This window comes from Sus scrofa, chromosome 14 (assembly GCF_054392235.1).
Source record: "Sus scrofa isolate SSC_HxYL_T2T_F1_AM1 chromosome 14, Sscrofa_HxYL_maternal_Yorkshire_Landrace_v2.0, whole genome shotgun sequence".
Taxonomy (NCBI): domain Eukaryota; kingdom Metazoa; phylum Chordata; class Mammalia; order Artiodactyla; family Suidae; genus Sus; species Sus scrofa.
This window is the reverse complement of record NC_139396.1, coordinates 61,698,757-61,718,867: the sequence shown is the minus strand read 5'-3', so window position 1 is coordinate 61,718,867 and position 20,111 is coordinate 61,698,757. Positions and strand designations below refer to the sequence as shown.

Below are 20,111 nucleotides of genomic sequence, written 5' to 3'. Positions count from 1 at the left end.
ATTTTTCTCCTGTCTTACTGGCTGCTCCTCCTCAGCCTCATCTACTTGCTCTACCTCTTCTCCCTAACCTCTAAAGAAGAAGTGTCCCAGACCTGTCTTTGGACCACTGCTCATAGTTTCCATTTTCAAGCCTTTGAATACCACCTCCATGCTCACGACTCCTGTCTAAGTCCATTCAAGATGCTGTCACAGAACGTCTTAGACTAGGCGACTTATAAACAATAAACATTGGAGTTCTTGTCGTGCCTTAGCAGAAATGAATCTGACTGGCATTCATGAGGACACAGGTTCGATCCCTGGCCTCGCTCAGTGGGTTAAGGATCCAGCGTTGCCGTGAGCTGTGGTGTAGGTTGCAGACGTGGCTTGGATCTGGTGTTGCTGAGGCTGTGATGTAGACCAGCAGCTACAGCTCTGATTCGACCTCCAGCCTGGGAACCTCCATATGCCACAGGTATGGCCCTAAAAAGACAAAAAATAAAAAAATAAAAACAAAAAAATAAATATTTATTTCTCAAGGTTTTAGAGACTAGTAGTCCAAGATCAGGGTGCCAGCATGAGCACGTGCTAGTGAGGGCCCACTTTCTGGTTCAGAGATGCCCATCTTCTCCCTGTGTCCTCACATGGTGGAGGGGGCAAGGGAGCTCTCTGAGGGCTTCTCTATAAGGCCCTAATCCTATTCATGACCTAATTATATCTCCAAAGCCCCACCTCCTAATACCATCACACTGGGGGGTTAGGTTTCAACATATGAATTGGGGGGGGGGGAATATACATAAACATTCAGTCTGTAAGAACCCCCAGGTTTATAGTCAGCCAGGAAGATGTGTGTGTCCACTGGTAACCCCATTTGCGGCTGGCATCTAAACTGAGGGTTAGCCCTTAATCTGTGGGGTCTGCACTAACTCTGGGGAGTGTCAGGATTGAGTGAGTTACTGGACACCAAGTTGGAGTTGGAGAATTAAAGAATTGATATGGAAAAACGACACACACATTTGGTATCAGAGGTGGTGACAAAAAAAAGACACCACAGGTAATCCCTGGGTATCAGCACAGTGCTACAGATACAGATTTTAATAAGTATAAAAATTATAAGCCACACATGGGAGAAAAGAAAAAAAGATGTGAATAAATAGAATGTGATACCAAATTTCTGGATGGGAAGGCCAAATATAGTAAGAATGGAAAATTTTTCCCCATGTAAATTCATAGATGTAACACCATTCCAATCAAAAGAACCAGAAGGTGCCAAATAGAACTTGATTAAATGATTCTGGGATGTGCTCAGACAAATCAACTAGCAAAACACTGCAAGAGTGAAAGGAGCCACAGGGAACACCTAGGCCTTTCAGAGGTACAAACTGGGAGGAAAGTTCTAGACCAGAGTCACACAGGTCTGAGCACCACTAAATCTGAACTTACTAAGTCAGGAACCTGAAGACCAAAGAGAATTTGGCCAGACAAAAGGCTGGGGAGGCGACAGTGGAGAAGTCAGTATTTCAAAGAGGAGAAGCAGCCCCTGCAAGATGTAGTACAGCCTTTCAGACTCAGCAGGTCCTGGAGAAGCTGGGAGTCTGGGAGTAATGGGAGATAAGAGTGACGGGTGGAGGCAGATAACAAAGAGCCAAGATAAGGGGGTGCAGATGGGGTGTGCTCTAGGGGGGCAGACGTTGTCGCCTCCATTGCTGGGCCCCTAGCTTCTAGCATAGTGCGCGCAGTAGTTGTGTCATGACTATACTGAAGATCTTCTCACTTATACGGATGCACTTGGTCTTCTTAACGTCTGTGTGGTATTCAGAACTGCACATCTCCCCTGCAGCAAGTCCACTCTGGGTAGACCTCAAGGTTGCTTCCAGTTTCTTAGGGAATTATAGTTATGAATAAACATCCTTGCATTTTGAATATAGCCCCCACTGCATCAGGCCTGGGAGGGATCACTGGATTTCTGTGTGGTCCTGTTCTGCTTTCTTGCTGGCTTCCAAACAAGAACCCTTTTGCTGTGCCCAGCTCCCCTGAGACTGTGAGCCTATATTCCCCTCAGGCTCTCCCTGCCCCCAGCCCCAGTGTCTCATCCCCTTTACAATCATCCTAGTCAGGGATATACAATAAACATTTGTTTGAGCAGCTGAAATACTTAGCAGTTACACGTATAATCTAACCCATCCAGGCTCTGATTCACATTACGGCTTCTCTCCCTAAGTCACTGGTGGCTCTTGAGTGAGAAAGCAGCACCCCTCAGCCCCACCTACCTATGCTGAGCTAAGTAGCTTCCCCAAAGCCAAGCTCTTTTCTGTCCTCCAAGCTTTCTTTCCATGTGCTTTTTCCTCTGCCTAGATTGCTTTTCTTCTCCTCTCCTCATGTACCTGGTTAACACCAACTGGTACTTCAAGTCTCAGCTCAGAAGCCACTCTCTCCAGGAAGTCTTCCCTGAGCACTCCATTCAGTCTGGGTTAAGAGCTGCAGGAGCACCCATTGCTGCTGCCCTTTAGCTGTCTGTGAAAGGTGTGGTTCTTGATCACTCTTGTGTTCCCACCCATTCTGTGACTCAGCCAAAACCCAGTTGAATGAGTGGACAAATGTCAAGTGGGCAAGGAATGGGGAAAACCACCAGAGTCTCGGATGCCACATATACGGGCCTGGGCATTTAGAGCTGGAGTCAAAGCCTTCCGAAAGGGAAAAAAAAAAAAAAAACACTGGACTCCTGCAGGCACCGCCACGGAGTGTGCCATGACAAGAAAACTGGCAGCCCACAGAAGTCTGGAATAACAAAAGAAACTGGTCCCCAGCTGCCTAGCTCCAGGGAACGTTTGTCAATGTGACATTCACAGAAGCCCTGCACATGTGCTGGCTGAGGGGGAGAGCCAGCCTCAGCCAGACAGAAGAAAATTCAGCTACTGTGCACATGTTAGCACAGGGGGAGATATGACTTAGAAATTCCTTCCTTTCTTTCTCTCTCTTTTTCTTTTACTTCTATAAAATCTCCAGATATTCTGCATATGTGTTTTTACCTTTAAAGAATGTGTTCACTCTGAAGGTGCCATTACCAAATTATATTCACACTGTTCATTAAAAATCTGCTTAGTACAAAATTGAGTTGCAAAAATGTTAGAATTCTATGAAATCAATGCACCCTCTTGCTGCATCAAAAACAAAACAAAACAAAACATTATCAGCATTGTCATTAATCATTTCATACCCCTTCTACCCTGTGCCTGTGTTTCTTGTTCACTCTGCCATAACGTAAGTTTTCCAAGGTATGTGACAGAGTGGCAAATATTTGGGGGAAAGTTTTGGGCTGAGGGTAAGGAATTTGGGGCATAGAAAATAAAACTTGGTGAAATTGAGAAGTCCATTTGTCATTCTGTACCTTAATCCCCTTTTCTGGAGCTAGAGTAATTCTTCTTGAATTAACAGTTAATAAAACTAACAAATGTTAATTAAGCACCTACTATGTGCCAACACAACAGGGCTCTAAAGGGAAAAGGATTAGTCCTAGTGGTTCTTAGGCTAGGGGTCAAATTGGAGGTGCTCTTGCCAGCCTGTGCCACAGCCAAGGCAACTCAGAACACAAGCCGCGTCTGTGACCTGCTGCGGCTTGCAGCAATGCTGGATCCTTAACCCACCAAGTGAGGACAGGGATCAAACCCGAATCCTCATGGATACTAGTCGGGTTCTTAACCTGCTGAGCCACAACAGGAACTCCAGTTCTTAACCTTTTTGAGGGGGGAGTTAGGGGGTATGGATTTACAGACTTTTGAAAAGGATAAACTGCACTGTCCTGAATGGGAGACTCTAGCCACATTTTGAAATTAATTACAATTAAAAGCTTGATTTCTCAGTTGTAGCAGCCATGTTTCAAGTGCTTAATGTGGTTACCATACAGAACCAGATAGAGAACATTTCCATCATCACACAAAATTCTACTGCATTGATATTCTTCCAGAATCAAGACTTTCCTGCTCATGTACAAATAGTCTGCCTCCAAATTTACAACTTTCACAACTTTGCAGGGTCATGTGGGGGTTGGGTGGGAAGGTAGTGGCTCGCTGATCCCTGAAGCCCATGGATCAAAGAAAAAGAAGCCCTGACATGACAACCTATTTGAGAACTTCATCTCAGAAAGCAGCCAAGTTGACAAAAATGAAGCCATGAGGCTGCTACAAAATTCAACACCCTCACTGCTTTAGGTGTATGTACCTCATACAAAACCAGGCCATTGTGCTCCTACCTGACTGGCCACATTCAAAAAAACATCAGTTCATTACCCAAAAATAACTGAAAATGTTAGTGATTTCTTGCAGTCTTTTACGAAAACACTGAAGGGAGATAGCATTCACAATGTACTGCAACTCTTCTTGGATTATCTTCCCCATCCTTCTCCTCCTCCCACACATGGCACTTGCTTCCCTAAAGCTCTCTGCACCCCATTCCAAGCTCTCTCCAAACCTCCTGGTTCTGCTGCTGCTTCTCCCCTTCCTCCCCTTCAGGGCTTGGTTCTTAATTATGTAGCTCCACAGAATGTTTCATTTTACTCTGTTGCACAAACATAGTGGCAAAGAATGACAGAAAGCTCCCAGGGTGCAGTGACCAGAAACATTTCGCAGCCACCCAACCCAAGCCCTCCCTGCCAGCCTGGACCAATTTCTCTGAGATGACTCATTTTCCCACCGATGGGTTACTCTCCCATCACTTCCTCTTCTGCCCACTGTTCCCAGGGGCCAGAGTCTGGGAGAAGATCATGACTAGCCTGACAGAGAAGAAAACATTTTGCTGGCATGCCAGAGAGGGCTGATGTCATAGGGAAAGAGAGGAAACCAGATGGGCAGGTTTGTAGAATGTTTTATCCCTAGTGTTAATTGTTTTATTATTTTTTTTTTATTGGGCACTGCCCTACTCTCTAGTAGGGAGTAAGTGGCTTGCTATGGGAAATGCATTAACTCTTTACAGTTTCCCAAGGTCAAACGCTTCTTTTCCAACCGGTGACATTCTTATCATCACATTAGGAATGATGAATTTCATGGTGCTCCCATAGAGTTTAAGTGAAAGCTCCTCCCTGCAGAAGGGGCAGGCCTATCCCATGTAGCTTAGGACGCCAATGCCCTTCCATCAACACCAGGTCATGCACCTGGAATTCTGTTTTCAGGTGTTTTCGGTTTTCTAGGCATACAGAGCCTAAAGCCACCACACTTTCCTTCTTATGTCCTCTACACATTTCTGAACCCATCATTGTCCCTCTGGTTGCAGATCAATTCCTTCTGCTTAAGTCCCCATCTCAGAATGATACCCCTGCCTAACCAGTACCCCAAGCCAGAAACCTGGGAATCAACCTGGACTCCTCCTCCTTCTTCATCCCCCAGGACCAATCTATGTCCAGGTCTTATGACTTTGTGTCCTTGGGACATCTCATCTCCTTAGCATCTACCTCGATCACCTTACATCAGGCTACCGGCATCTCTTGCTTGGATGATGACAGTGGTCTCCCCACACCTACACCCACATTACCGTGGAATCTGCTAGTCAATAGGCCACCTGGGGCTAATCTGAGCACATATCTTACCAGAAAAATATGAATCCAACTCTAAAACCATTAATGGATGATAAATTCTAAGGAAGTCATGGGGGTGGGGGGGGGCTTACACTGCCATTATATAGCAATATTATTACATTGGCCCCCTTAATTCTCTCTCTTCTTTCTCCTACCTTCCCTATAATGGCAGCTGCTGCCACATCTTTCTCCATCTCCCTTTCCTTTCCCTACTATCCTGCAGCAGCCCTCCAGTCAAATTAGCTCTCAGTCTCCCCCTCTACTCCTTATCTCCCACCCTCTCAGCTGCCACTTCCCACTGAGGTCTCATCCCACCGTATCTCCTTAAAATCCTTCAATGGCTACTCACTGCCCTCAGAGGAGTCCAAACTGCATAATACAGTCTACTAGGCTTTGCAAGTCCCGGCCCCAGCTCCTTCTCTCTCTTTTCTGTTCAAATTCTTTGCCTCAGCCATACTGTAGGGCGGTGGAGGTTGCCCGTGGTCTGCCAAGATCTCTTCGATATGGGCAATCACTCCTCCTGTCCTTTTTGTCTGAAAAGCCCTCCCCTTCCTCCCTAAGGTTATCTCCTATGGTTAGCTCAACCTAAACATCTCCTCCTAGAAGCCTTCCTTATAATCTCTCTAAGCCTAGGTTAGGTGGTCTCACAGCAGTTTACCCTCATCACAACTGTGCTCTAAATGACTGTTTGAATAGCAATTTGAATAGACACCTTGAAGACAGAGTGGTATTACTGCATGCATACAGAGCCTAAATTATAGTATGCACTTGATGATGTTGAATAACCAGATGAGCAAAGGCTCAAAAGGGTGTTCCTGTCTAGTATCTCTGGCCTGAGCAAAGAATGGGTCCATGGGTCCCTTAAACATGAGGCCACAATTTTGGTTTCATTTGGGTTCCAACTCGCAAAGATTAGTACCTGGGCTCACAGAAACAAAATCCACCTTGGGTTTCCCTGGATGATCACAAATGACTCCAAGCAATTTAGCTGTCTTCCTCCTAATCCAGAAAGGCTATGCCTGTCACATCCTCACATTTGGGCACATCTAGGCTAGGTATGAACCCCTTTGGTGATGGCAAGCTGCAAGATTTTGCATAATACAAGCTGAATCATTACTGTTTATACCTGAAGTCCTATTAGGTCACTTAGCTGACTCCACTTCTCTCTCCCTAAGAGACAACCCAACTGTCTTCAACAGCACTTTCCAGGCAACAATCATGTGGGAGTGGTAGGACTCAGAGGGTGGTGTTAAAATATCTAAGCACAGGAGTTCCCTGGTGGCTCAATGAGTGTTTCACTGCTGTGGTGAGGGTTCAATCCCTGGCCCCAGGACTTCTGCATGCTGTGGGCATGGCCAAAACAGTATATGTGTGTACACACACACATACACACTTAATCACACCCCCTCCAAATGAAGAAGCATCTGGACTTTAGGAGGCCTTTAGAATATGTAAGCTCCTATATACTCTGGCCAGGGCTCTTTCCTGCTTGCCTTCTTAAGATTAGCAAAGAACAGCTAGAAGCTTTACATGATCCCGAACCCAACAGATGGTTCTGTTTTATTTTAGCAATAATTTATTGTTTTATTCCAAGTACGAAAGTAGTACATGCTAATTACAGACAATTTCACAAACACAGAAAAGCACAAATAAAAATACAGAGATCATTTCCAGCAGGAGATATCACCACAAACATTTGGAAGGTTATTTTCTTCTTCTTTTTTTTTTTTTTTGTTACAAGCAATGAAAACGATGTATTCTCTTGTACAGAACTGAATAATAAAGGCATAACATTTCCTTTTTTTCCCCCCAGAATATAAAAATGAAACACAGTTGCAATAACAATCTTCAACTTTACTGAGATGTATGACACTTAAACTGAAAGTCCCCACAATGGCATTCTTTGACCAGTTTAATAGATTCCTTCAGAATATATACTTATATGTGTATATGTACACCACTTTAAACTCATTTTAATTATAACTAAATTAGCATGAACTTAATATACTTCAAAACATTTAATACTTAACATTCAATATTATTGTTTGAACCACTCCCTTATTATCAAGGTTTAATGTTTTTAATTGCTCAAAATGCAATGAACATACAAAATTTATTGAGAATTTATGTCCTTGTGATAAAATCCTATAGTGCAATTACTGGATCAAGAGGTATATGAATATGGTCGGGGCCTGATATATACCATCAATCTGTCTTCCAAAAAGGCTATTATACACTAATAGTTATGTGTGGATGACTAATATTTTTTTTACCACACTTGTGGCATGTGGAAGTTCCCAGGCTAGGGATCCAACCTGGAGCCACAGGAGTGAAAATGCCGGATCCTTAGCTGTTAGGCCACAGGGAACTCTGAATTTTTTGTTTATTTGTTTGATTTTTTTTTTTTTTTTTTGGCAGCATATGGAGTTCCCAAGACTCAGATCCCAGCCTCAGTTGCGACCTATACCAGATCCTTTAACCCACTGTGCAGGGCTGAGGATTTTACCTGCATCCCAGAGCTCCAGAGACACCACCAATCCTGCTGCACCACAGTGGGAACTCTTGTTTGTTTGATTTTTAAAGGCTAAGAGATGGTATAACTACAAATCAACTACATTGAGATTAAATATTGGGTTTTATTCTCTTGCTTCTGCTGGCACTAATGGAATATGTTTATATTTCCTAACTCCCCCCATTTTGTTTGTTTACTCATTGCTTTTTAGGGCCACGCCTGGCAGCATATGGAAGTTTCCAGGCTAGGGGTCAAATCAGAGCTGTAGCTGCCAGCCTACACCACAGCCACAGCCATGCCAGATCTAAACCCAGTCCGAAACCTATATCACAGCTCAGGGCAACCACGGGATCCTTAATCCACTGAGCGAGGCCAGGGATGGAACCTGCATCCTCATGGATACTAGTCAAATTCATTTCCACTGAGCCAGGACAGGAACTTCTCCCGCATTTTATTAGGAAAGTTTTCAAATATACAGAAGGGTTGAAAGAATGGTACAGGGAACACACTGAATACACCCGTCATCTAGATTCTACAGTTAACATTCTGCTGCGTTTACTTTCTCACATATCTACCCATCCAACAATTCAGAGGTTTCATTTTCAACATGAAACATCTTTCTAGATCAAGACTCTTTAGATGCAAGGCCTCATTCTTTTTTTTTTTTTTTTAAGGGCTACACGCGTGGCATATGGAGGTTCCCAGGCTAGGGGTCAAATCGGAGCTACAGCTGCAGGCCTACACCACAGCCACGTCTGCGACCTACACCACAGCTCAGGGCAACGCTGGATCCTTAACCCACTGATCGAGGCCAGGCATCAAATCTGCATCCTCATGGATGCTAGTCAGATTTATTTCCGCTGAGTCAGGATGGAGAACTCCAAGGCCTCACTCTTTTAACGTCAGTGCTTTGCACTATGGAATGTAAATGTGGAAACGTTCCAAAGTACGGGACTACCTTAAGCTCCTGAGCTTCTGAAGGACTCAGCGCGCAGGCTGGAAGCGTAGCCATGGGTTCTAAACCCAACCCCATTAGGATACACACGTTTTCTCACCTGTGACATTGCAATCCCTCCATGCTGGGTGAGGATTAAAAGCACAGATCTTGAGAAGCACTCTATAGTGACGGTCGCTATAGTTTTGTTTCTTTTACTTCCTCCTAGTCTCCGATAAGCTTCGAGTCCAAGCTACCGGGCCCACCTCAGGTCCCTCACATCCATTTTAGCCCGCCTTACACCCTTAGTTCTAAGCAACAGTAAAATAGGGACAGGGTGGCCCGGAAGGCTACAGACCTGAGGCTGAGGGCCGCGATGGCTGCTGGGGGGTCGCCCTGAGGCCCCGGCCGACTTCCTCTCTCCGGCGCCCCGCACGCGGAGTGACGGCCCGCGGGGGTTGCCCTGGTTTCTACACCCTCGTCATATCAGTAAGTGCTCACAAAAGCCTATGAGGTAGACAGCGCTACATAGGGAGAAAACTGAGGCCCAGGAAGCCTGAGTCACTTGCCCAAGTCCACGCAGCTGGCGAGTGACTGAAGTGAATCCAAAACGCCCGACTCCAAGGTCTCGCTCTCTCCAGCCGCCAGGGTCCCACTTTGCACCTACAGGGGGCGCCGGCTTGCACGCACGCGCAGTCGTTGTGGCCGCGTCCCCTTTAAGAGGGTTCCTTTTGCCTCCTCCGACCCCTTCGCTTCCGCTCGCCTTCCCACAATGCTGTGCGGCTGAGTGCCTCCGAGCCCGCGGGGACGCTGCGGGGGGACCCCGGCTGAGGCGGCGGCGGCGACGTGGGCTGCGGCGGGCCCGCGGCGTCGGGCGGTGCGGATGTCGGGCTGGGCGGACGAACGCGGCGGCGAGGGCGACGGGCGCATCTACGTGGGGAACCTTCCGACAGACGTGCGCGAGAAGGACCTGGAGGACCTGTTCTACAAGTACGGCCGTATCCGCGAGATCGAGCTCAAGAATCGGCACGGCCTCGTGCCCTTCGCCTTCGTGCGCTTTGAGGACCCCCGGTGAGGCCCCCGCACCGCCCGCCGGCCTAAGGCCCTGTGCCCCCTCCTTCCCTCATCCCCCATCCCTTTCCCGGGCCTCCCCTCCCTCCGCGCCGTAGACCCTTCACGGCGCCCCCGGGTGGAGGCTGAGGCCTCTCACCGCGGGACTCTGGGCCGTCCTTTAATCCGTCGTCACTTCCTCTGTTATTATTTTTTACTTTACTTAAAAACATAAAAGGCGGACCTTGTGAGGACCCAAGCCCGCCCAGACAGGCCTCCGCGATAGTACAGACGGGCGTTCTCTCCCTCACAGCCGGACAAGCACCCTTCGCGGGTAGCGGCCCAAGGCTTGAGAAGCTTGGCCCCTGAGCTGGCCCGGGAGAGGACTGGGTGAGGAGCAGAAGTAGTCGGTCGCCCTCCCTGGCCACCCCACCCCCAGCTGGAACTCTCCGTTGGCAGGGAGCTTGGTGCGGGAGTATGGATGCCTTTCGAGGGGGCTTTTGATGGAACAGATCGCCAGCCTCAGGGACTCGTTCTTATAAAAGCATCAGGGATTTGGGGAAACTTCTAAAACAGTCTGTTGGCATCTCTGATGTCACTCTGTCTTCTCTATTGCGGGAGGCAACTCTGGATGCTAAGGGCCCCGGGGAGTTGGAAGCTCTCGATCCTGAAACCAGCTCGAAGGAATCTTTGGTTTTGTAAAGAGTGTCGGCCCTTGGCCCAGAAAAGGCCTGAGGACTTTCAAAACTGAGGTTGGTGGTTCTTAGAAGTCACTGCACTGTGCTGCTTACCTCACTCGGGGTAAATCCAAACCCGTTCTCCATTTTTTAGCATTGTCTCAGGAAGCACGTTGCCTAGTCTGTGCCCTGTGGGCTTCACTCCGAAGACTGCCCCTGGGTCCGGGGTGGTGGTAGGAGGCAAGGGGAGCCTCGGGAGATGGGGAGGCAGGACGCATCTTGAGGTTTTGATGGCTGAAGATTCTGACAGTTCATCCCTAGTGTCTTATCATTTGCCTCAAAAGTGAAACTAGGCATCTTCACACCTAAGGTGGAAAAGGTTGCAGTTCTATTAATTAGTAATACAGTTCTAGGATTTTTTTTTTTTAACTGATGCTATGTGTCATACACCATGTTATGTATTATTTAGCATTTTCAACAGCCTATAAAATGGGTGCTTTTAATCACATTTTACAGATGAGGAAACTGAGGATTTAGAATTGATAAAAGAGAGGACTACTAAGGGAAGGTAGAATTTGACTCCCCTCTTCTGCTCCTTTGAATACAGTCTTACTATATGACATGCCTCATTGTCATCTCTTCCTTCATTCCTTTCATAGTAGAAAAGTTACCTTTTGATATTACTAAATGCCAAGTTTCAAGCAAAGCACTCCACACATAGTATCTTATTTAATCCTTATAAAAAACCTTATGAGACAGGCCATATTACTCACGTTTAATTTTAAAATCTTTTTTTTTTTTTTTTGTCTTTTTGCTATTTCTTTGGGCCGCTTCTGCGGCATATGGAGGTTCCCAGGCTAGGGGTCGAATTAGAGCTGTAGCTGCTGGCCTACACCACAGCCACAGCAACGCAGGATCCGAGCCGTGTCTGCAACCTACACCACAGCTAACGGCAACACCGGATCGTTAACCCACTGAGCAAGGGCAGGGATCGAACCCGCAACCTCATGGTTCCTAGTCGGATTCGTTAACCACTGCGCCACGACGGGAACTCCTAATTGTAAAATCTTGATCACATACTTACCTAGACACAGCCTGGTAGGTAGCAGAAGAATGATTTGAACTGAGATCAATTTTTATTCATAGTGAGATCTTAAACCCTAGCAGTTCTGCCTCTCTCCCACTATATTTTGAATATAGCTAGGGTTGAGCTGGTTGTGGTCCTCCTTGCTTTTAATCCTGTGACTAGAATCTTGGTAAGTGATTATGTGCTTGTGACAACCGAATGATGCCTTCATTAGTCCATCTTTGGTTCTGCTTGTCCTCCCAACCCCTGATGGCATTCTTTCTCCCGTCAATACAAGAGAACCAACTTGGCTTCCTTCTCTACCACCCTAGAAAAGAGTTAAAAGCATTACTCTATTGGATGTTTAGCTCTTTTGGGGAAACTGTACCCAAAGAATGGTTTTGACAATTTAATATTCCAAACCATGCTGAAAAGGTACACTTGAGGGAATTCCAAATTCCTCACAAAACACTAATGTTCCTTTGTCTTTTGAACCTTACCTTTTTTTTTTTAATAGCATTTTTTTTGTATTTTTGTTTGTTCGTTTGTTTTTTGTCTTTTCTAAGGCTGCACCCACGGCATATAGAGGTTCCCAGACTAGGGGTCTAATCGGAGCTGTAGCTGCTGGCCTATGCCACAGCCACAGCAACGCCGGATCCTTAACCCACAGCAACGCCGGATCCCTGCGAGGCCAGGGATCAAACCTGCAACCTCATGGTTCCTAGTTGGATTCGTTAACCACTGAGCCATGACGGGAACTCCTGAACCTTACCTTTTTTTAAATGAGTTTTTCTTTCTATGGACGTGATGATACTAGGCCTTGAGGAAGAATATTAAAGGACTAGTGTGTGGTGCACATTCTGAGAAACAGCTCACCAAGATTAGAGAAACACTGTTTTTTTATTGGCTTTTTTTTTTTTTTTTTTTTTTTTTTGGTCTTTTTAGGGCTGCACCCGAGGCATATGGAAGTTCCCAAACTAGGGGTCAAATCGGAGCTGTATGGCCTACATATAGCCCCTGCAACTCAGGATCTGAGCCACGTCTGCGACCTATACCAACAGCTCACGGCAATGCCAGATCCTTAAACCGCTGAGTAAGGCCAGGGGTTGAACCCACATCCTCACAGATACTAGGATACTAGTTGGTTTGTTGCTGCTGAGCTTCGACGGGAACTCTTTTTGTTGGCAAATAAACTCCCTTTATTTTTTTCTGAATTAGTCCTCTTAATCTGTTTTCTATCCATTATCATTTCATACCTAGAGAACCCTGTGTGACAGTTGTAAAGTTATTGCCAATATTGTGAAAGGTCTTTAAAGCAGTAGTGCATCAGATTCCAGAGTTTTGTTCTTTTGAGTGTGTGTGTTTTTTTTTTTTCCTTACTTGAGATTTTCTTTTATACTTGTTACTCTTGCCATTCACTGGCAAGTCACTTGGCCCTCCTGAGCAGCACTAACTCCAAACTTTCCTTTGCAGAGATGCTGAAGATGCCATTTATGGAAGGAACGGTTATGATTATGGCCAGTGTCGCCTTCGTGTGGAGTTCCCCAGGACTTATGGAGGTCGGGGTGGGTGGCCCCGTGGTGGGAGGAATGGGCCTCCTACAAGAAGATCTGATTTCCGAGTTCTTGTTTCAGGTATGTTCCTTTCAAACTGAATGAGATGGTGCATGTAAAATACTTAGTACAGAGTCTGGCCTTCAAGAAATGTTAGCTGTTATTCTTCAGTACGTGGTATATGTGGGATTTTCTTTTCAACAGCCCATACACAGTGACAGTCTAAAGCCCAGCCAGTGAGGCAGGTACCTTGCCAATGAAATTTCACTGATAGTGCAGCTTGGTAGAACATAAACTTGCTTCATATAAAGTACTTTCTGGTGTTGGAAGGGAAGATGATAGCAAAACCCCTTGAACTGGAATTCTAAAGACAATGTGCCCTGGTATCCAACTTGCTAGAAGGATATTCCAAAAGCCAGATTTGAACAAACTACCTAGCCTGGGATCTTAAAATAGGCCAGATTTTGTGGTAGTTTTGGAATTATTGTAAAAAAGAAACCAAAAACAAACAAACAGACAAAAACCCTTGGAATCTTAGGGATTGTATTGCAAAGTATAGAACAAAATGTCTAGTGTTGATAAGTGATGAAATGCTTAGAGGTTTATTCATCTTTTTGAAATATTAACACACTGGTAAAAACCTGGGGTCTTCCACAGGGGTGTTTTAGGGCCCTGGTGGAATGAAATGTGTTGAGGCACCTGGCACCTTCTTAGATGTCAGTGTTGCACAGCAGACCATGGTGCTTAAGAGTGATACTGTGAGTATCTGCCTATCTGTGTCCCTTTGTAATTTTTTAACCCCAGAACTCTATTCCCTCCTTCAGGATGTCATACATATCTTTTTTTCTCTCCATGCTGCTCTGAAATCCTGCTTAGAAAACTATTAGGAAATGGCTGCAGTCCTGAGCTGTGACCGGTAAACACAGCCTTTGAGAGCAGGAGCACATTTCCCTTTCATGACATCAGGTAGGGTTGTATGACTCCCAACTAGTTTTAGCGTCTGAGTCTTACCTTTCCCCCCACTGTATTGAGGAGTGTTGGTGATCTTTTAAGAGGTACTCTGTCTAGTTTGTCAGTCATTCACACTTGCAAGGAAGCAAACTTTAAATTTTTGTTGTGTTATTTCAGCCATAGTTTGGTTATTTTATTGGACAGTTTCAAATTTCCCATGTCCTGGGAACCCAGTCAGGCAAGAAATAATTGGTACCAATAAATTTTATAATGGAAAAAATTAGAAGTCAAAATCTTAGGAGTTACTAATTATAAAGGACAAGGAAGGAGAGATTCTGAATTGTTAGTGATGCTAAACCTATAACGGGACGGACTTCTTGCTCTGTTGGAAAGGCTTGGTGCCTGGAAGATTACCCTAGGTCCAGCTTCTTATGGTGGTTTACCACACATACTTTATTGCTCTTCTCTGGTTTTGTGTCCCTTATGGAAAATTGTGATTTGGGGACCCATAGGATTTAAAAGTAGTGATTGATGGAGAAGAGACCCTAGGTCTTGATGGCTCTTATCAGGTAGTTAACATGGATGAAGGATGTGGCCTCTTCTCTTATGTTCTCCATGCCTAGGACTTCCTCCATCAGGCAGCTGGCAGGACCTGAAAGATCACATGCGAGAAGCTGGGGACGTCTGTTACGCGGATGTACAGAAAGATGGAATGGGGATGGTTGAATATCTCAGAAAAGAAGACATGGAATATGCCCTGCGTAAACTGGATGACACCAAATTCCGCTCTCATGAGGTGGGTCCCCACCTTCTGTTGAGCTTGTACTCAGATCACTCCACCTAAAGCTGACCTTGACAAAGTAGCAACAGGCCATGCATTTACCATTTGATGTCTTCACAGTATCACTAAAGATGTTTTTGTTGTTGTTGTCTTTTTAGGGCTGCACCCATGGCATATGGAGGTTCCCAGGCTAGGGGTCTAATCAGAGCTGTTGCTGCCGGCCTACGCCACAGCCACAGCAATGCCAGATGCAAGATGTGTCTGTGACCTATACCACAGCTCACGGCAGTGCGGATCCTTAACCCACTGAGCAAGGCCAGGGATCAAACCCGCAACCTCATGGTTCCTAGTCCATTTGTTTCTGCTGCGCCATGACAAGAACTCCTAAAGATCTATTTTAAGGGGACAGAGCCAAGGAATTCATCATGCGTAGGCCCTGCAGGGTCATAACAGAGAGAGGTCTGCAGTCATGGTATTTTTAACCTGGAGAGAATACTGGTACAGTCTTTGATAATGCAGATCTATTTGGTGATAACACCCTTTCACAACTGGCTTCATCTGCATTGTCGCTCCATGAACCTAATGATTATGGCTCCCCCTCCTCTGGGTCTATTCTGCGCTCTGCAGGCCAACCTGATTGTCTCAGCCCTTCTTGGTACTGTTGTCAGTGTTGAGTTGTCACTTCACTTTGTCTTTCCCAAAGTGGAGCCTCTTTGAAACTTGAGCCCTTGGCATTTTATGATTCATCACCTCACCCTGGGGACTGGGCTCTCGATGTCCTTCCTTTCAAGTAGGTAGCCGGTGCTTTGGGTTTGATTCAAATGGTGACTATTCTTTTGACATCATTGAGATCAGATAGCAGACTACCAATTGGACACTTGTTCTGGTTATCCTGTCTTGACTTGCTATGGGGATTAGGCATGTCTGGGGATATGATTTTCTAGGCCTTTTTCTTTCTCTTTTTTTTGGCCACCCCACAGCATATGGAGTTCGCAGGTCAGGGAGAGCTGCAGGTGTGGCAACACTGGATCCTTAACCCACTGTGCCATACCGGGGATCAAACATGTATCCCAGCACTCCAGAAACGCCACAGATCCTGTTGTGCCACAGCAGGAACTCCCCATTTCTTTTTCTGAGGATTCATATAATTCCCTAACTTTAAGAGTTGGAGTCTGCATGGCTTAAACAGTGCTTTTGCTCAGTCTGTCCTCTGGGGCTTGAATTTGTAGCAGAAACAAAACAGCACTTGGTCCTCAGCTATATTGCAAAGCAGGGCCTCAGTAAGGGTACTTCAAATTCCTGACTTCATTGAAGGAAATTCCCACAGTGGGTCAAGAATACAACTTCAGGAGTTCCCGTTGTGGCTCAGTGGTTAACGAACCTGAATAGTGTCCATGAAGACGTGGGTTCAATCCCTGGCCTTGCTCAGTGGGTTAAGGATCCAGCGTTGCCGAGAGCTGTGGTGTAGGTCACAGACATGGCTCAGATACCATGTGGCTATGGTGTAGGCTAGCAGCTACAGCACCAATTCGACCCCTAGCCTGGGAATTTCCATATGCCACAGGTGCGGCCCTAAAAAGACGAAAATAAATAAATAAATAAATGGTAGACTCCAACTTCAGGAATTCCCATCATGGCTCAGCGGAAACAAATCTTATCAGTATCCATGAGGATGATGTTCAATCCCTGGCCTCAGTCAGTGGGTTAAGGTTCCAGTGTTGCCATGAGCTGTGGTGTAGGTTGTAGATGTGGCTTGGATCTGGTGTTGCTATGGCTGTATTGTAGGCCGGGGGCTAAAGCTTTGATTTGACCCCTAGCCTGAGAACCTCCATATGCTACAGGTGCAGCCCTAAAAAAAAGAATCCAACTTAAGTGGCTCATATTGCTGCGGTGATGCAGATTTGATTCCTAGCCCAGGAATTTCCATATGCCACAAGTGCGACCATAACATTAAAAAACCTCTAAAACTTTTTAGGAGTTCCCTTCGTGGCTCAGTGGTTAACGAATCCAACTAGGAACCATGAGGTTGAGGGTTCGATCCTTGGCCTCGCTCAGTGGGTCAAGGATCTGGTGTTGCCATGAGCTGTGGTGTAGGTTGCGGACGTGGCTTGGATCTGGTGTTGCGGTGGTTCTGGTGTAGGCCGGTGGCTACAGCTCTGATTAGACCCCTAGCCTGGGAACCTCCGTATGCTGCAGGTGTGGCCCTAGAAAAGACAAAAAAAAAAAAAGGTTTTTTTGTTGTTTTTTTTTTAATTACTGACTTCAGGAGTTCCCATTATGGCTCAGTGGTTATGGACCCAACTAATATCCATGAGGATTCGGTTTTGATCCTGGCCTTGCTCAGTGGTTAAGGATCCAGCGTTGCCGTGAGCTGTGGTGTAGGTCGCAGATGCGGCTGGGATCTGGCTTTGCTGTGCCTGTGGTGTAGGCTGGCAGCTGCAGCTCCAATTCAGCCCCTAGCCTGGAAACCTCCATATGCAAAAAACAAACAAAAAATTACTCACTTCATTGAGGGAAAAAGCATCCCGATTCTTTTATCTTAACATCATTAGATCTGAGAATGCTGGCTGAGGGCAGAAGGCATGGAGATAGTCCAACCTGGACATGATTCCTCTGCTGCTTATTAACATTTTAGCCGAAATAACTCTCTGAATCCTGGTTCCTCCATATGCAGGATAGTGACAATAATTTAGCTAAATTATGAAGATAACTAAGCATCTAGTTCACATCCTGTCTTGGGAAGTGCTGCATCCAGATTTGCTCCTTCCATAGGTGCCCATCCAGAAATGCATATGAAGTGGCAAGGGATTGAACTATATATCTAACCTCAGATCCTTTCCAGTTCTTAGATTCTGGGGGTCAGTGACAGTAATTCAGATATGTTAACAGTAGTAGCTAGTATTTGAGTATTTAATACATAGTCATCTTGTAACTTATTGTGTCACCTGGGGCAGCTAATATTTTTCTTCATTCCTGAAATGGGCTAGGAAGAATACCTACCTCCTGCACTATTGTGAGAGTTTAATGAGATAACATTGCACCAAGCAAACAGTAAGTGCTCAATACTTAACTATTATTGTTAGGCAGCCATGTTAGGTGTTGGTGTGCTTTATTCATCTGGGTCTTATTTTTTCTTTACTTTTTTGTTTGAATTTCAGGGTGAAACTTCCTACATCCGAGTTTATCCAGAGAGAAGCACCAGCTATGGCTACTCACGGTCTCGGTCTGGGTCAAGGGGCCGTGATTCTCCATACCAAAGCAGGGGTTCCCCACACTACTTCTCTCCTTTCAGACCCTACTGAGACAGGTGATGGGAATTTTTTTCTTTATTTTTTAGGTGAACTGAGCTGCTTTATGCTCAGAATCTACATTCCAGATTAATGATTTAGTGTCTTAGGAAATTTTTTTAATTTTTTTTTAAGGAAATAAAACTACATAATTTCTACCAGGGCCATATTAGCAGTAACACATTTTTAACTGCAGAAATGGTGGTTTTGGTTCAGAAACAAGTTGTATATTTTTCACCCCTGATTATGGGAAAAAAAATCAGTGCTGTATCTTTGTGGGTTGCTCTTCTATGGAGATCAGCAGTTACTGTGACTGAGTTGGCCCATTCTGTTTAGAAATATATTTTAAACGTTTAGTAATTGATGTGTGTGGTTGTCTTTGATTAAGTTCATAGTTTTCACCAAAGAGGCACACTGATAAATTAAAACAAAAAAATCAGAGTTCCTTGGTGGTGCACTGGGTTAAGGATCTGGTGTTGTCACTGCTGTTCCTGACCCTGGATCTTTTGTACGCCATGGGTACAGCCGAAAAAAAAAAAACCACCCCAAAATCTTTCAGTTGTAGTGGCAACTTGTACCCAACTGGTAAAGAGCAGAAGTGGATTACTGTATTTGGGAATAAAGGTAGTTGCTCTGATAGTGGTTTGAGAACTTCAATCCCAAGGGTAGATTCAGGGTTTTCTTATAATTCAAGGCTAATTGTGTAAATTAAGCTGCTTTAAAGAAAAGGGGAGGAATTCCCTCTGTGGCAAAGTGGGTTAAAAATCTGACTGCAGTAGTTTGGGTTGCTGTGGAGGCAAGGGTTTGATCCCTGGCCTGGCGCAGTGGGTTAAGGATCCAGCATTGCCACCACTGTGGCAGGGATCAAATCCAGCTGTGGCATAGGTCATCACTGTGGCTTAGATTTGATCCCTGGTCCAAGAACTTTCATATGTTCCATGGGTCTGGCAAAAAAAGGAAAAGGGGAGCATTGCAGATAAGAGAAGGGAGTGGGGAGGCTTTTTATTTTTGTTTACTTTGCTTTTTTAGGGCCATACCCGTGGCATATGGAGGTTCCCAGGCTAAGGGTCAAATCGGAGCTACAACTTCCAGCCTACCCCACAGCTTCAGCAACACAGGATCCAAGCTGTGTCTGCAACCTTCACCACAGCTCACGGCAACACCAGATCCTTAAGCCCCTGAGCGAGGCCAGGGATCGAACCCATTCCTAGTAAGATTCATTTCCGATGTGCCACGACAGGAACTCCAGGAAGGCTTTTTTAAGTGGGCACCAGCATAAAGATCATCGGGAAATTCTTACCCAAAACCAACTTTGGCAGTTGGTTAGAAAAAAAAAAAAATCTCTTAAGTTTTGGTTCTATCACTTTCATTCCTAAATTTGTCTCATTTGTCCTTGGTATCTGAGCTTTAAAAAACAAAACGTGGAGTTCCCATCATGGCTCACTGGTAACAAACCTTACTTATATTCATTGAAGACGTGGGTTCCATCCCTGGTCTCACTCAGTGGGTTGCCATGAGCTGTGATGTAGGTCGCAGATGTGGCACAGATCCCACATTTCTGTGGCTGTAGTATAGCCTGGCAGCTACAGCTCTGATTCAACCACTAGCCTGGGAACTATGCCCTGGGTGCAGCCTTAAAAAGACAAAAAATAAACAAACCCAGAACAAAAAAAATCCCCACTATCTTGGATTCTGCTTAAGTTCAGTAATCATGGAACTGGGGGCCTACTCTGTTGCAGGCCCAGGGCTACATTAAAA

General features: G+C 45.4%; 1 protein-coding gene and 1 long non-coding RNA gene across 4 annotated transcripts in view; one reads left to right on the top strand and one right to left on the bottom strand.

Moving 5' to 3' along the window:
• Positions 1 to 9,649, bottom strand: part of LOC146396603 (uncharacterized) — a 40,083-nt gene extending 30,434 nt beyond the window's left edge. For both annotated transcript variants that reach the window (XR_014826968.1, XR_014826967.1), the window contains exon 1: positions 9,347 to 9,649. This is a non-coding gene — a long non-coding RNA (uncharacterized LOC146396603). The remainder of the gene's footprint in view (positions 1 to 9,346) is intronic.
• A 120-nt stretch (positions 9,650 to 9,769) lies between these two features.
• Positions 9,770 to 18,713, top strand: SRSF9 (serine and arginine rich splicing factor 9). Of its 2 annotated transcripts, none has more exons than XR_014825560.1 (4): positions 9,770 to 10,059; positions 13,255 to 14,092; positions 14,211 to 15,081; positions 18,225 to 18,713. XR_014825560.1 is itself a non-coding variant. In NM_001195566.1 (4 exon segments), coding segments are annotated over 4 exon segments (666 nt in total). In that variant the 5' UTR covers positions 9,844 to 9,871; the 3' UTR covers positions 18,369 to 18,381.
• Positions 18,714 to 20,111: the final 1,398 nt, after the last annotated feature.